The following is a 17,628-nucleotide window of genomic DNA, read 5'->3' as shown; positions in this document are numbered from 1 at the left end:
CACGCAACTACTTAGCAAAAGTTATTTGATTCAATGTCGAACAGGATCTTGGCAGTTTTTGAAGAAATGGAAATACCACACATAACTCGGGATAGTAAATAAAGAATATTTTAAAATAGTCCCCAAATCACGTTTATAATTTTGTAACAGTTTCATTTTCTTGCTGCCTAATACAAATGGTGTTGGTTTTGTTGCTTATTATCATGACTGGTGTCTCATCACTTGCGCAAACAGTGCATGCAAAAATATTTCCTCTAAGACACAATAAAAAATATAAGTAAGATTATTGCCCGTTTGTAATTAAGCGACTGGGTGTAGAATTTAAAGAAATTCGTCATCAACTGAGTCACAAAAACAATAATATCAGTGAGAGTAAAGTCATCTAAAATTAAACGGAAAGGAAAGTGATTGTAAAAATGATACATTCAAACACCACAAATAATGATACTAAATTAGAGTAAAAACAAGTTTTAATAAATCAGCAATTTAATTACAAAAGAAGGCATAAAAAATAATATTTTCCCTTGTGAAAAAACTTCGGTGGCAGAATGTCAATTGCCGTCTTCGATTCGGTGGTCTTACGCTCCATTTGTGGAATACATTTCTCGAAAATATGCCATATTTGGTTTGCTTTTGCTTTGGTCGAAAAATCAGAATTTTTTTTGTCAAAAATAATGCCATAATCTTGCCGCAACCAGCTTACTCACCGAATTTGGTCTCTTGTAATTTTTTTATTTGTTTCCAAAACAGAAAATATCTATGAAGCGACGGAAATTTGCTACAATTGTGGGGATAAAGTCCACATCGTGGGAAGAGCTCAGGCTATACCAAAGCCCCTTCTGGCCAGAGGGGGAGAAAATAAAAATAGATGAATAAATGTTTTACGAGAAAAATAAAGTGACCTTACTTTTTGATAAAGATAAACCGAACATACCTATACCTCTAGCAACTTCTGTATATGCTACTAATAAACAAACACACCATAAAATCTGCCAACGTGCTATGGACTCAGCCCCTGATATGTGCAATAAGAAAGATGACGTGGCCAAAATGGAACATGGGCCGCACAAACCGACTGTTTAAACTAAGCAGGAAGGACGTGAGAAATTTTTTAGGGTTCTAAAAGGGCACTGTCTTATAAGCAGGCATGCCAACAGACTGGGAGCACCCTATATCGACTACTGCAGAAGCTGTAACGACATTGAAGAAGAAGATACTATAGAACACTCTCTATGTAGGTGCATGGCTCTGGGTAGAAGAAGGTTCAATATTACAGGAAAAATTTTTTGGAATAATTTGGCAGAAGTACCCAATTTCAAACTAACAAGAATTGTTAGATTAAGTCACAGGTTGCTTCAATGAGGACAGTGTTAAGTGAGGAGAGGGGACAGCACTGGTGGTATTACAATGGGCCTAGAGCTGCCCTAGCTCAATAGTGTCAATTGGCAACCCCTATACCTACCTACCCATCCTACTTTTTGAACATACCTCGTATATGGGGTTTCCAATGAGGGCGGTTCGATGTTGAAACATAATATTTATGTAATTTTGCATAAAAGATGACATATTTCCTCCGTGGTGGCTTGGCGCTTGTTGTTTTTGTTGTATTAGCAGTTTACTAAACACTGCAAGTGTGGTCTAGTCACCGATCGTCATCGTCTAACTAGGCCCAGAAAACGTGGTGCTTCAACAGGCTGGGATCAGAGGGAGAGGAGTGTTAGGTGTGTGGTTTACATGGGGCATGTGAATAGGAGTTTAACCGTAGTAGGAGTTTATCCTACTACTGTATCCAGAACATGGCTTCACGATTAAATTAACATGCTGCATAAATCCGGTTGTATCTAAGCGATGACCTGACTTATGTTGATTTTTAGAGCATCGGTCGATTGTATCTTCAAAAAATCCCATGAAAAAGCTTTTTGGGGTTAAGCTGTGTGAATTTGTTGGCCAATTCATGTCACCTTCGCGAGAGAAAACTATAACCTCAAATCTTTCATAGTCTTATCACGTGTGACCTGCCATGGTGACTTGGCTTCAGTAACTGAATAATAATAAGCAACAGTTTTTACAGACGTAGTGTCTACACACAGAAGCTCCTGGGTTCGTTGCTTTTCCTAGCCAGAAGTCTCTTTCTTTCGTTCATATCTTCTCTACTGGGTTATATATGCAACACACAAGCTTGCATTTTATTTTTTTCTTCTGCATTTTCGTTTGTGGCAATCAATCCATGCATGTTTGAGAGCTTTTTATATGTATGTACATATGCAAGTATAAGCGGAAGATTTAGTGCTACTACAGAGGGTTTTTTTTACACATATCATGCAAGCAATATGAATAACGCACATACATACATATGTATGTGTATGCGTAGTTGTATGAAATGCCCTTTTTATTGCTACTTTTATATAAATTTTTGTGCTGGTACAATTTATGACAATAACAAAATTTTATTTTCAATTCACCCTTTTTGCAGCTGCAACATTTACAAGAACAATAAAAACAGTAACGAACACTATCGGCAAGCGAGCAACAGTAGCGGACGCAAAATGTTACCCTCTATTGTGATATTTCTTTGCGTTGGACTATTACCGGCAGTTTTATGTTTTGATGGGTTGCAGGGTCAATCTATTAAGGGTAAGTTGCGCGAACGATTTTGGAAATTTTTAAGTACAGTAGATTCTGTTTTTAAGCGGTATATACGTTCCGCAAGAAACAGCATAAAAAAAACAGCATAAAAACAGAATCTACTGTATTATTACGTGGGATACTAATCATAGTAGAATAAAAAATTAAGAATAAAAATTGAATGTGGTATATATCATACACTTTGTCGATACACTTTATTTTCATAGTCACTGTTTATTATCTTAGAGGGTATTTGGTTTTTTTGCACAGAAATGATTAATATTCAATGATTTTTAGTTTGAACTTAAATTTATAATTATTTCTAGTATTTATTAAAACAATAATTAAATAATTCTTTTCGTTGTACAATTTATGCACACAAATTATTGTAAGTATTTTTTTTTTATTACATTACATTTATTTTAAAGCACTTTTTGTACTTTTTTTTGCGCAAGAGTTGTGATATTTTTCCTAGCACATCAAAGTGCACAATACACGATTTTTGTATACAGTCAAAAGTCTACATAAACCCGTATTTTCGTTGTTTGAAAGTCCAAGAAGTTTATTAAAAACTTTTTTGATACAGTTTTATTTGAATCCTCTTTCTAATCACAATAAACTGAAAAAACCTATTGTTTAACATGGAATCAAAAAGGTTATGGGGGAAAAACCTAAAACCAGCGTGGACAAAAGTTCACATACCGAATAAAGTTCCAAGAATGTACACTGGTATGTCGTGTTGTGATCAGATAAATTCCGTAGGTTTTTATTTTTCTTTCATTTTACTATGTTTGCTGCTTTTCTTATATTGATTTGATCACGTAAGCATCAAAAATGGTACCGCGAAAAGAAATATCAGTTGTAATTTGGTTATACAGCATACGAAAAATGTCGTATGGTGATATTTCAAAAAAAGTTTTAACATGAGTTGGCCAATTAGTGAAGATAAGCCACGCAGTATACCAACAAGGAAAGTATCTCGCAAAGAAATCCGTTTGATTCACACAAACGTTTTGAGTACAAAATCCAAAAGTTATTGCTTCAAAATTAGCCAAAAATGTAGCAAGCAAATATGAAAGCAATTCGAAGAACTTAAAAAATCTCAAAAAACGCAAAAAACCTATAATTTCTGCAAAAAACGATTGGAGCTCGCAAGCACATAAAGATAATGGGAAGGAATTTTGGCAAAAAGTTTTATTCACAGATAAGTCAAAGTTGAATATACTTGGCATCGATGTATGGGAAAAAATTTGGAGGAGAACAAATACTGCACTCAATCCGAAGAAACTAGTATCAACTATCAACCATGCTCGCGACACTATCTTGGTTTGGAGAGCTGTTGCTATTCAAACCTTCGATGGATAATTTGCGGTTTGGAGCAGCCTTGATCCTTCAATAGGATAATAATCCAAGGCACACAGTACACATTGTTGAGGACTGGATCTTATTTGTACACTAAGCCACTTAAACACATCACCGCAAGGCGCAAGGTTTAAAATTATGAATATTTATGCAGAGTTTTGGAACGCAAAATTAGAGAAAATTAATCACACTAAAGTAAGATATTTTTGTACTGTATGCTGACTTTTGTCAAGGCTGTTTTTGCGTTCTTTTCTTATAACGTTGGTATTTTATGTTAAATTATGGGTTTCTCAGTTTATTGTGATTGGAAAATGGTTTCAAATAAAACTGTTTCAATACAGTTTTCAACAAAATTTTGGATCAAACCAACAAAAATTGGGTATCACATCACCGGGCATTCGGAAGCCGAATTATATCTGTTGATTTCGCACGTAACGCACGGCAACGAAGTAATCGCTGTGTTCTTTTTCTCACATAGCACAATCTTACTTTTTTCGCAAGCAAATCGCTGCCATGGCCCCGATGGCATCAGCCAATCAGCTGATTCTCTCAGATTCACTGATGTTGTTATTGTAGCAGCATAAACATTCCCCATGCATATACGGCGAATGCTGCTTAAGTGACAGTCCGGGTAAATCCGGGTCGTTGCGGTTACGTAGAATCGACTGTCGTGGGTCTGATCTTGGCCACCATTTGTGAGTTCTTTTTACCATGATATTGACGAATTCACCTGACACTCCAATATCAAAAAAAGATTTTTTACGTGTCTAAGTCGGCTTAGAAGGGAAGGGTTAATTTTGAAATATTTTTACTACCCAATTTTTTACTACGACATCGAAAGTTCAGAGTTCATTGAAGAATTTTTTAAAATTTTAATTCTTATTAAAAATCAGCATATCACACATTAAATCAATATACGAATGTACAAAAGATTAAACTCCATAAGCAAAGCAACATTGGGTTTATAGAGCTCTTGCTACTAATCGACCAATCGAATATGTTGATAGCCGAGTACTCATACATTTTTCATCTCAGTATTTCAGTATTCAAATATTGAAATCAAGCAGATATTACAAATCGTAAAGGGAATTCGACTGAGCCAACTAACCAGGTATGTAAGCTTACTGCATTCTTACCCATTTTTAGTTTGAATCCGAAGTCCGTAAAATTTATGTGATGGGGCATGTTAAGAGACATTTTTTACAACCAAATTCTGCCACCAGAACGTACTTACATCGTTTGCTTATAATATTCTTCAACAGATAACTGTGAAGATAAAACTCTTCAATTTCGAAAAAACCGCTTTTATCAAGCAAATTATAGCTCAGAATGAGCCCTTAAAAAATAAAATATAAAGAATATTCAAAGTAAAATACTTAATTGAAAAGCCGAATATATTCAGATATCCAAATGCAAACAATTGGTCGATTATGAACGTTTGGGTGAAATAGTCGAAAGTACTGGCAAGTGAATTCGTTTTTTTATGAGGCAACCGAATATTCGATTAACAAGAGTCTTGCTTTATTATTCCTAAAATCGAATTATTGTCACAAAAAAAAAAAAATGAACTATTTTGTCGTTTTAGAATGGAGTAGTCTGGGAAAGTTTTTATACCACTTAGATTTGTAATGAAACACTCGCTGAAGGTCCACATCTGAAAAATTATAATTTAAGTATGTTGTTGTGTTTTTTCTGCTTGTTTTTCATATCATTTATCAAGAAAATCACCCAGCTTAATACTTTTAATGATTCAAATGTGTACAAAATCTGTTAAGAATTTCGCACATTTCTTTCATGGGCTAATATAGTTAGCCACCACTGTGGAAATCGACAATGGTATAATTGCCACAAATATAACGTGCTGCATAATTTTAGGCGCTTCATTTTGTTTGCACAAAGTATATTGCAATCAATGTACATTTTGCACGAAGCAACAAAAGCACTTAATTAATAAAAAATAAAAAAATAATGTAAATGGCTTAAAACACATGCTAAAAACAGCTGTACAAATAATTGTTATTTCAAAATTGATCAATCGATTGTTACAACTCAATTTTTACAACGTTCAATGAAAATGCTAACTTTTTGCCCAAATTTTTTACACTTGCAAATTTTTTTACACTTCCAAATTTTTTAGTAACTGTAACATAGTACGAGGCACATCATTCAATTTGTTTGCAATAAAATGTTAACTTTGTATTTTTTGCCTCTCTCAAGTGGAATGTTTTCGAAGTTTTTTGACACAGTGATTATTTTTAACAATTTTAAAATGTTTTACTACAATATCCTTTTTATGAATCAGTAACTTTTGTTGTTTGTAACTGTTTCCACTTCTCTCCGTAGATGCCTTTGGCGAGTTCTCACTGACGGACATGATCAGCGTACAATCGCAAGGTATCGAATATGAGGAGGCGGATGATGGCTTTCCCTCGTATAAGTTTTTCTCCACATCAGATGTTAAATCATCATATCGAGTCTTACTGCCGGAAAAACTCTACGAATTTGCGATACTTGTCAAATTTCTTCCAAATAGTCCCAAAGGTGGATACCTCTTTAGTGTAGTCAATCCTCTGGACACTGTCGTACAATTGGGCTTACATCTATCGCCAGTGATTAAAAATGTGTGGAATGTTTCACTGCTCTACACCCAATCGGATCAAAATTCTATCAGTCGGAAATTAGTCAGCTATCAATTGCCTTACAGGGGCAAGGAGTGGACAACACTTTCTTTTCAGGTACTCGGCGACAAGGTGCTCTTCTACTACGATTGCGAATTGAATAAAACAACATCGGTGGTAAGAGAACCACAGGAGTTGGTCTTCGATTCTGCATCAACTTTATATTTAGCACAAGCAGGTCTCATACTCACCGGGCACTTCGAGGTAAGTGATTTTGGTTGAGATTTATTATTTGCCATTGTAAATTTAATTGAAATGCCTTCTGGGAAAGTACACATGTTGGAGAGCGAATTTGAAATTTCGAATTATTTCTTAATATGCAACGGATTGCGTACATGCACATATTTTTTAACCACTTAGCCTAATTGCTGCGTTGCCGAGAAATGGATAATCAAAGGGATGCTAGCAAACTCATATTCACAAAAAATTAGTACATATGATTTTTCATAAGAAGCCATTGAATTTTACTTTTTATTGTTTTTTATTTAGGCAGTGAATTCAAAGTTCTGGCTGATTAAAAAGATAAAAAATTATGTATAATTAAAAGTTGATTAAAATTACCACTTAAATCCGCAGTGACCAAAAAACTCTTTTAAGCAAAAATCCCCACATAAATATTCTTCTTGCTAAATTTTCTTTCTAATGACTTACAGTTTAACCCATTCGATACTAACGTTGCCTGAAAGAAACTTCGCATGTTTCTAGGCTCACCCGCAGGTTTCTTCTTGTTTTTTTTTTAATGAACCGTATGATAACGGTAGTCACACATACATATGTAAATTTTTGTACAAGGTGTGGTAAAGTAATGACTAATTTATAATTAATATAGCAAAGTTATTTTTAAAAGAACTCTTGATATTTTGTTTCAGAATTCAGCAAAATGTTTCGAAATACAAAATCTGTTCATTAATTATAACAAAAATGATGAATCCGTAAATGAAAAAGTTTTCGGCAATCGCTAAATTAGAAAATCATTTAAAAAAATATTATTTCGTGCAAAATGTATACCGTCATTTATCAAACATTTTATATGTAACTTTTTATTACAGCCAAACGAATGGACGTGTTGACTTGAAATTTTGCCAAGACACTTCTGGAGTAAACATAACACTTCTTCTTCTTAGCGTCACAGTCCTTGCTGAACCATTACTTCCTTTCAGCTTCTTGCTATCGATCTCGATTTACAGCCACTTCCTTCCAACATTGCACACGCATTTTCCTAAGATTAGCTTCCACATCTTCTAGCCACCTTTTCCTCGAGCGTCCCCTTTTTCTTTCTCCAATTGGGTGAAGATCTAGTTTCTTTCTCGTTGATCGCTCCCTTAGCATTCTAGCCATATGTCCCAGCCGACTAAGTCGTTGAGACCGAATACATTTTATTATGGTTTCTTTCCTAACTATGCCTTCCAGTTCGGCATTGTGCCTATTGCGATAAGTGCCATCTACCAGTCTAAGCGGACCATAGATTTTTCGGAGCACTTTTCTTTCAAAGCACATTAGCTGCTTTTGCCTCGTTAGCTTTCAGCGTTCATAGTTCACAGCCTTATGTAAGCACAGGTCGTGTCAGTGCTTTAAACATTCTAAATTTTTGCTCACGCGATAATATTTCTGAGCAATTTTAGATTAGCATTATACGAGTATGCTTTGTTGGCTGCCTGTATTCTGTGATTGATTAATCTTTTAAACGTTGCGAGGGTCGATATTGTTGATTGTTGTTTCCTATCCGAGCTATGTAGGGTTCGTGAGAATTATTTTTTAAACTGATATTAGGGCACCAACCTAATGCCAGTCCCTTTCGGGGGACTCACCTCCGTTCTTTAGATCCAGGTGCTTCCATCGAGGTTTCCTGTTTTTGGGGAAACTTGTTACTCGATCTGCGCATTCGGTTAACAGTATCATATCTTGCGATCCACCATCATGTTACACGTCGTAATCCTTTATGATACCATAAAAACATAACACTAGATGGCGCAAAATTCATCACTGGACAATTTATAGTTTTTGTAAATTTGTAAATGGCATCGTACATCAATTATATTTGTCAGTTATGAACAAACAGCTGCAGCATACATCAGGCAAGGCTACGGAGTGCGCAAATGTCAAATTATAGATTTCTATCACTCAATTTTTTATTTAGTAAATAAGTTATAAAAAAAATTCGATGATTAATTTTGCGCTACCTTATATATAATACTTAAATTTGAAAAACCTTAAAGCCAAAGCAAAATAAAAAAAGAAAAAATGGGCTTAAAAGGGTTAATAAAGCATCGTGCTGGCGAGCTTGAAAAATTTTCTGGTAGTAGTTACACCGCAATATACTGTTTACCATACACTTTTAATTATTTAATTTTTATATAACTTTTAGTGCCAAAAGAAAAAAACATAGAAACTCGAAATCTATGTTTTTTTGCGACAAAACAGAGTCAAAAATAAAAAAGCTTGTGAAAACGCCCAATATTTTGAACATATCTCAAATTCAACGCATACGGCATCATTATACTTTTATTAGATATATACTCGTATAATTGACGCTTAAATCCGCTTCAATTTTGTGTTTGGCCGAGCTCTTCCTCCTATTTGTGATGTTGTTCCACAAATGTAGGGGTCTACAGTTTCAACCCGACTCCGAACGGCAGACATTTTTATGAGGAGCTTTTTCATGGCAGAAATACACTCCGAGATTTGCCATTGCCTGCCGAGGGGCGCATGCTATTGGAAAATATAGTTGTATTAGATATTTTATATTTTAAAAATATTCTTCCTAATATACCAATTGTACTATGATGTTTGTTAGAATTGCTCTGGCGCTTGAGGGTAATTTTATTTTATTTATTTTCAGCCTGAAATAAATTGAGTAGGAAAGTAATGTTAATAAAATTCTATAAATCTTTAAAATAGTACTATATGCCTAATATTTAGTAGGGCTAGAATTTGAAACTCTTTGTCGACATAAAATACCAAATGATAGAACCATTGTAGGACTCTCCATTTGTAGAATAAAACCCAGACACATACCATAAATTGGAGAACGACCTCGGCCAAATGCCCAAAAATGGATGTACGTGTCTATTATAAAGAAATATACTGACTTGCGAACACCCGGCATGCGTTACTTTATCCAGGGATGATAGATTTACCAGGTTTTGTCATTAGCTATGGTCGAAAAGAATATTGTGAGACTATGAAGCGAGCGAATGAAATGGAAACAAAATGTGTAAAGTGGGGTTAGTTGAATAGAAACAAAAGTTGTCGTTAGGAAATTTTGGAAGGTTGGGTGTTTACAAACGACCAGCACGGAACTGCAATCACCATATTTGTAATATTTTACCAATTTTAAGATTAATGCAACGTTCGGATAGTTTTAAGTATTTAGTATAAAATGTTTAAGACTTTTAGAGTTTTAGCGATAGCGAATGCTGCAATCCGGTTGCTGGCCTGTATGAGGATTATTTTTGTACGACCCATCCCCTAAATGCTGGTAAATAACTCTAACCCCATGTCGCTCCATTTGGCACCTAAATTCAATGTCAATGGGTCTTTCGCGTCCGGCGCTTATTTCTACTATCATATAAATATAACTACAAGAGCAAATTATAAAGAATGCATAAGGCACCTTCTAAGTTTTAACTAAACATATCCCAAGAGATCTTTTAATTTGTTTTTTATTTTAGAATATTTTATCATAAACAAATGGTATGAAACATGCATCGTGCAGTTTCATAAAAAGTTCATGATTTCTCAACGAATTTGCTAGACAAAAACGACCCATCGTCATAGGGTTAGTGATAATAATAAAACAAAAGTGTTGCTTTGACATCAGAACTACGTAAAAAGCTTTAGTGGAGAACAATTTATGCATTTTCCTTGTGAAATAGTAGCTACAAGAATTTCTTCTGTCCGACTTTGCTCTTAAATCACTTATTGCATTATTCAAAGAATACGGTAAAATACTTACCAGCTTGGTCGTCATAGATACATTTTAGAAACATTTCTTTTGCTTGTAAATCGTGAGCTCGTTGGGTAGAGATATGAAGCATTCAAGTAGCAATGTGCCGCTCTTTTTACTCTGCAGCTATTGGAATTTCGAAACCGCTCTAGTGGTGGTCACTTCACTATTATTACGTGTTCAAACTCTGTGTTAAAGTTGATGAAATATAATAGCTTTAGTTGTGGAAACCATTTGCAATTGCGGTTGTCGCAATTATTAATGTGTTGCAGCAGTAGAAGAATTAATAGAAATGTGCATTTGAAACGATTTGTGAATAAAATCGTGCAGAATTTTGTACAGCCTACTTTATTCTAATATGTAAAGTATTAATGGCTTCATCTGCCTTAACAGTGGGAGATACTACCAATTTTTTTAGTTCGTCTATGTTTTTATATGTGTATGTGTTTTGCACAAAGTCTTTTCAATGTTCTAATAAAATAATAACAAAATAAAAAGAAAACATTTTTCAATGAAAACAAATTAAATCCAAACCACAATAGAACAAATAAATTCATTTAGTCGCATGTAAAAAAACTATAATTTAATTTCGATTCGTCACTTGTTTTCAGCAAATTTGTCTTAAATTCGTACCACCGTGGGAGTGTCAGTTTCTGCAGATATATGGTACAAATGTGATGCCAACCTCTCTTGTGACAAAGTATTTCTCACATATACTCCCTCTCCATTGAATATGTTTACAAATTTTCCATTAGTTTTTTGTGTCAAATTTCTTATCAGAGTTGCCACTTTTTTTTTAAATAATTCAATTGTATTCTAAGAAAAGTGATTTTCTAAAAAATAGTCTTCACTCGTTAATTGTTGAAAGCCAAAAGCTATTTGCTTCGCCAGGCAATTTGAAGGCAAAGCGACGTTTGGATTGCAAGCTGTTATTTGCTTTATTTAATGATGTGTATGACAATCATTCATTTCTATTACTTCAGGAAAGCGATTTAGTAGTGCTTCGTAGTTTAAGAATTTTTTTTATTTTTTTTTTTATTGACAATTGTATTTATAGTTCACTATAAAATACAAAAAAAAAAAAGCTATGGCTACTGTGGCCTTAAGCTAGTTTAAGAAATTCATGGACCAATTCGCTTTAATTGCATGAAGAAATGAAACTTTATTTTCAAATTGTTTTTCATTCTCGTACAACTTTTCCTTCACTCTCGCAGGTTGTTATAGGAGGAGTTGCTAGAATATTTAATAACTTATATGTCTTCAGCTGCGTATGTTTTCGGTACTTTCAGTGACTTTTCGGCCTTGCCTCGGAGTTTGTACCGCAAATTATTTTATTATTATTTTTGTTTTTTCTACCAATGATTTAATTCCGCCTGAAATTCCTCAAAATCTCCTTCTTAATCATCACTATAAAAAATATGAGCCTCAAAGCACATGCAACGTAAGTAATTTTTTAAAGTAAATAATTTTTAATAAAATTTAAATGAAATAACGTAATAAAAATTGTATTACAATGTGCACGTGCAAAAAACTGAATTACGCAATTTTTCTATAGATTTTAGTGTAAAAAAGTGAGAGTTTGAAGCGTTAAAAAATCGAATTGATGATTTTGCTGCTTTGTTAGGCACTCGTCATATGAAAAAAAAGCGCTGCAAACAAGACATGTTTCTAAAAATTCTGGTTAAAAAGTGTGAAATATTGAGAAGAATTTATTAAATTTTTTTAAATTTACATAGAGTACGAAACATGGATTTATATGCACAAGCAAATTTAAAAACTTGTCAACAAGTCTTAGTGCTACAGTTGCTTAACGCCGTCTATGTTGCTTTTATAGTAAAGTTCAGCGAGGTTCACAGATTTTTCTTTTTGTGCATGCAGAATTTTATAGAAACCCTATTTTCCATTAGCTCAACTTCAATTAAAGGAAAGTTTTGCAAAAAACACACGTGAAATTCAGAAATATGCATGACATTTTTATTTAAATCGATAGTACAGTCCATATAATTTAATGTATGAAGATTATTTCATGTAAATGTTCACCGCGACTGCTCTTCAAATGGTCCATCCGCTTAGTCCAATTTTGGCATACTCTTTCCATTGTTTGGGCCGGTATCTCACATATAAATACTTTAATGTTTTCTTCCAATGCGTTAATTGAAGCAGGCTTGTCTGAATAGACATAAGCTTTAACATAGCCCAACAAAAAATAATCTAAAGGCGTTATATCGCACGATCTGGGTGGCCAATTGACAGGTCCCGAACGTGAAATAAAATGTTCAGCGATCTCGCCTCTCAACAAGTCCATTGTTACGCGTGCTGTGTGGCATGTGGCACCGTCTTGCTGAAACCTCATATCATGCAAGTCAAGCTCTTGCATTTTGGGCAAAAAAAAGTTGGATATCATTTCACGGTAGCGCTCACCATTCACAGTTACGTTACGATTCGCAGCATCTTTGAAGAAGTACGGTCCAATGATACCTCCAGCCCATAAACCGCAGCAAACTGTGACCTTTTCTGGATACATTGGTAGCTCTTGCCATTCTTCTTCTCATTTTCACTCCAAAATCGACAATTCTTCTTATTTACGTACCCATTGATCCAAAAATGAGCTTCGTCGCTAAACACAAATTTTCGATAAAAAAGTGGACCTTCGGCCAACTTTCCAAGAGCCCATTCACCAAAAATTCTGCGTTGCGGTAGGTCGTTCGGCTTCAATTCTTGCACCAGATGTATTTTGAAAGACTTCACACCTAAATCCTTTCGCAAAATTTTCCACGTTGTTGAGTAATAGAGGCCCAATTGCTGCGAACTGCGACGAATCGATAATTGATGGTCATCATTAACACTGGCCGATACAGCTGCGATATTTTCTTCAGTTCGCACTCTACGTAAGCGTGTTGGTGGTTTGATGTCCAATAATGTAAATTTGGTTCTAAATTTAGTCACAATAGCTCGAATAGCCGCTTCAGTGGGTCGATTAAACTGGCCATAAAATGGAAGAAGCGCGCGATAAACTTTCTTAACAGAACACGCATTTTTATAATAAAATTCAATGATTTGCAAGCGTTGTTCCGTTGTAAGACGATTCATGGTTAAATTATAGACCAAACTGAAGATGTTTGACAGTGAAACAAAACACGAAACGTGTGCCAGCTGTTTAAACCAACTGGTTAAAAAGGGAATATATAAAAAATTACTCGTTATTTCCTTTCTTTTCGATGTTGCATACAATTCTATATTTCCTACAAATTTGGGTGAGAGTAGCAATAATGTTGGGTCAAATAATAATCTGAAGCTAAGCATGCTGGGTTACTTAAACATTTTATTCCAAACATTTTTATGTTACTTGTACATTCGTGTACACTGAAACTCGCTTTGATTGCCTTTATAAAATGGAAAATCAAGGTATGCATCATATTTTCGCCCAACAGCCCGAATGATGACATCAAATTCACTATTAAGTGAATTAAGCTTAATGCAGTTAGAGACGAGTCTATAGTTTATTTTGAACCGTAGTAAGACTAAATTAAAACTACCCACAAATACTGCAAAGATTAGGCTTGTGTAAAGATTTCGTTTTACACTTATGTTATTTTCGAAGTTAGGGATCTATGTTTTCATACGTTTTGTGCAATAATGAAAGAAAATAAAAATTCCAGCCATAATATCAAGTTTGTGATGTATAAGTAGTTAAAAAAGTTCAACATTTAAGACTTTAGAAAACATTTTAATGGTTTTGGTTTTGTAAAAAAATTCCAAACTTATGTGATTTCGAAAATCGTACAGAAATGGTATGCGATTTCCATCTCCTTAGCTAGCTTTTCACCACTGGCGCTTCCGCACGAAAGAACAAAGCTATTTACTCATAATAACAGCAGCGCCAAAGAAACGTACACCGACAAAAGCCATACAATGCGAAGTTACATGCCAGAAAATACTGGTTTTCACGTTGAGTGCGAGTGGGGTAGAAAGAGAGGGCGACACTGAGGGTGGTGCACCACGCTTCTAAGGGTGAGCTTGTAAACATGTTACAATGTAACCACAAATATATACGTGCATATTTACCAAACACACAATTTCCGAGCGTATTGTTTGCAGCCGCTAGATGGCGTTAAAAGGACTATGCGCAGTATTAGAGGTTTTGAGTGAATTATCTATAGGACACTCAAATGAAAGTGTTTGTTTTGTTGAGGTGTGAGTGGAACTCGGTATCTACACTCTTTCACTCTTCAATCAGACCTTAGACACTCTTTTAGGGGTTGTCCAAATCACTTCGCTGAATTGGTGTGCTGAATGAGCGCAGCAAAAATTCCTGCACTTCAGAGCATCATTTACTAACTTGTCTCGTGCATTCGTAAACTGCACGCTCAACGCCGACTTTCAGCGCTTTGCACTATTCGTAGTCCTCGCTGCCATTTAGACGGCTTTCTGCGGCTATTTGCTTTTGAGCTAATTTTTACTTTCCTTGCTATTTGTTTGTATCCTCTCCGTGGAGTTCGGCACGAATCGCATGCGAGCAACGCATTCGGCATACGAGCGAATGGTGTAAGAGCCAGATTTAAGTTGGCAAGATTCAATAAAGTGTACCTTTGCACCTTGCTCGCAGTTTCGCATCATTTCGGCTTGGCTATTGCGCTGAGTACGACGAGTGCAATTGTCATTTGCTGAAGTGAGCTATGAATGTGATTTCGAATATGTGTGCGTGGGTGTGTGCATGTGCTTTTTTCTAAAAAGTTATGTTCCTTAAGTGCGTTTACCTCAGTCGTGTTAGGTGCTGTAGCCGGTTCAGATGTGCTAAACGGGAGAATATCGTCGAATTAATGTAACGGTCAAGTGTTGCGTTCGTTGTGTCGAGTTTCGCTTCAAATTGGTCCACTCATTGGCTCGTATGTTACAGATTTGTATTTTCAACGCACACGTACGTACATGCGTGTGCAATACTTATGCTAAATATGAGCACAAATATAGTGGCAAAGGTGAATTAGCAGTTGTGGGTGTATTTGTGTGGTGATGTGCGCGTTTCTTAGAAAATATATGTTTGGCGATGTGGGCATTGAAAGCACTTAGATGCTGTTGAAGTGCTGGAAAAGCACTACACAAGTGTATGTAGAAAATATAATTATGATTATTACCTTGAATACAAGAGAAAAAAAAAATAAATGAAAGATGAAAGCAAGTGTCTACTAAGCCTATTATTGTTGCCAAGAATTTGTGGTATCCACATATTGCTTCAGTATTTAAGTGGATTTTTATTGACTTCCTTCACCCAACACACATGCATAATTAGCTACAAAAACATGCGTCCATAAATGTAGCATATTGAACTTCTATAGCCCACTCGAACGACTACTCAGCCCTGCACACACCAAAAAAAAGTCGAAAAAATATGCCGGAAAAAGTTTTAAATTTACGCGAAAAGTTACACGCTGCAGCATTTAAGCGCAAACGTTTGATAAACCTTGTCGTTTAAGTATACGGCAGGTAGTGCGGTTGTAATGAACTCAAAGTTCTAGGTTTCTGAAGTAAAAGTGAAAAAGAGCAGGTAGAATAAATGCTAAAAGAAATTGTAAAAATAAATCACAAGAAAAGCAAATGAAACCTCGCGAACGTGTGCAATTAAGTAAGTAATCGAAATGAGTTCAAAAATCATTGCGCTGGAAAATTAACGACAAGCGCAGACAAATTGGCTGCAACCTGCTCGCTTGCTCGAAGGTCTGAACGCCTTGCATAGGAGTCAAAAAAGTCAAATATTTCTGTAATCACTGGCGCAATTACCGTTAAAAATTGCATAGCTGCAAGCGGCATCAAATACCCGCACACCATGTGCATCTACACACTAACGCATGTGTAAAAATACGTAAACATATGCATGTAAAGATAGCAATAATAATACCCGCAATTATAAAAACTTCCAATGCAATTCAATTCACTTGCAATTATAAATAATACACTACTCTGCTCAAAAATTAATTAAGCATTAAAAGGCAAACAAAAAAAGCAACTACAAAGTACAACACAACAGCGAACAATAATAAATAAAAAGCGGTGCCATATGTACGAAATGAAAAATGCATGTTAAATTATGCATTCAAGTGGCAAAGGTGCCACTTCGCTTCCACTAACCGCAGCCATAGCAGCAGCTGGAGCAGTAGACAACAGCCAACGATGCATACTACACAACGCATACACATACATATACAAGTAAATGTGAGTGTTAATCGTAAGTAATCGCATTTCAAGCATTAATGCAAACACGACGGCGTTCCCTATAAATAACAACATAATCAAAATAAAGTGAAAAATAATCAAGTAACGGGGTTGAAAAAGCAAAAACAGAAAAAATAAATAAATTATAAAAAATCGGTGTCGTAGAAAATTTCGCTGTATCCTCTGTCTGTATCCTCCAAAACCAGCTCGCGTATGTTGCGTGCGATCGCCGGACTGCTGATCAGGATTTTGTAAATTTGTGTGTACATAACATTATGCATATGCATGTAGTGGTTATACAAATTGTATACATTGTCCGCGCGCAAATATTTGCACACACGCCAAGTAATGGCATGCAAATATGTGCGAGCAGGTGTATGAGCAACAAACCAAGCGCAAGTGCCGAGCAGTTCGCTACATAAGTGTGAATGTGTGTATGTACCCACATACCTACACGTAGCGCATAGGAGGAAAGTGTTGAGCGAAAGCGTGGCATGCGTGTGGCGTGCTTGTTGCTAATTAACCACACAAACAAAGATATAGCAAAAAAATATGTAACAAAGAAGTGGTTTGATGTAATAACAAAACAAAACAAAATGAAGTGAAGTGCAGTGATGTGAAGTGAATGGAAAGCCGGTAGTTATGAAATGCTTATTAAAAGGATTTTGTGTTTTGCAAAAATTTGCTTGCATGCTATTATGCGCCTAGAAATATGCAATCATAATAAAACAGTGTATTTTTAAAAAGTGTCTACCAATACAACACGCGATGAAATATGCATATAACCCATGCGCAACCGCTGTTTAGTTT

General features: G+C 35.3%; 1 protein-coding gene across 1 annotated transcript; it reads left to right on the top strand.

Annotated features, from left to right (window-relative positions):
* Positions 1–2,510: 2,510 nt before the first annotated feature.
* On the top strand, positions 2,511–14,620 carry LOC129241945 (uncharacterized). The gene is made up of 3 exons (XM_054878495.1): positions 2,511–2,634; positions 6,331–6,869; positions 14,426–14,620. Exons 1-3 carry the CDS (start codon positions 2,547–2,549, stop codon positions 14,618–14,620), a joined length of 822 nt encoding a protein of 273 aa, XP_054734470.1. The 5' UTR covers positions 2,511–2,546.
* The last annotated feature ends 3,008 nt before the right edge of the window (positions 14,621–17,628 follow it).

The sequence above is a fragment of the Anastrepha obliqua genome, chromosome 3 (genome assembly GCF_027943255.1).
Source record: "Anastrepha obliqua isolate idAnaObli1 chromosome 3, idAnaObli1_1.0, whole genome shotgun sequence".
NCBI lineage: Eukaryota > Metazoa > Arthropoda > Insecta > Diptera > Tephritidae > Anastrepha > Anastrepha obliqua.
The sequence above is the reverse complement of the archived record's forward strand: the minus strand, read 5'-3'. Positions and strand labels throughout refer to the sequence as shown.

Bases quoted from the DNA above. Each gene is read 5' to 3' on its own strand.
- LOC129241945 (XM_054878495.1), top strand. From the start codon at position 2,547: ATGTTACCCTCTATTGTGATATTTCTTTGCGTTGGACTATTACCGGCA. The intron at 2,635-6,330 runs GTAAGTTGCGCG...TTCTCTCCGTAG, and splicing joins GCAGGGTCAATCTATTAAGG to ATGCCTTTGGCGAGTTCTCA. The intron at 6,870-14,425 runs GTAAGTGATTTT...CCATCTCCTTAG, and splicing joins TACTCACCGGGCACTTCGAG to CTAGCTTTTCACCACTGGCG.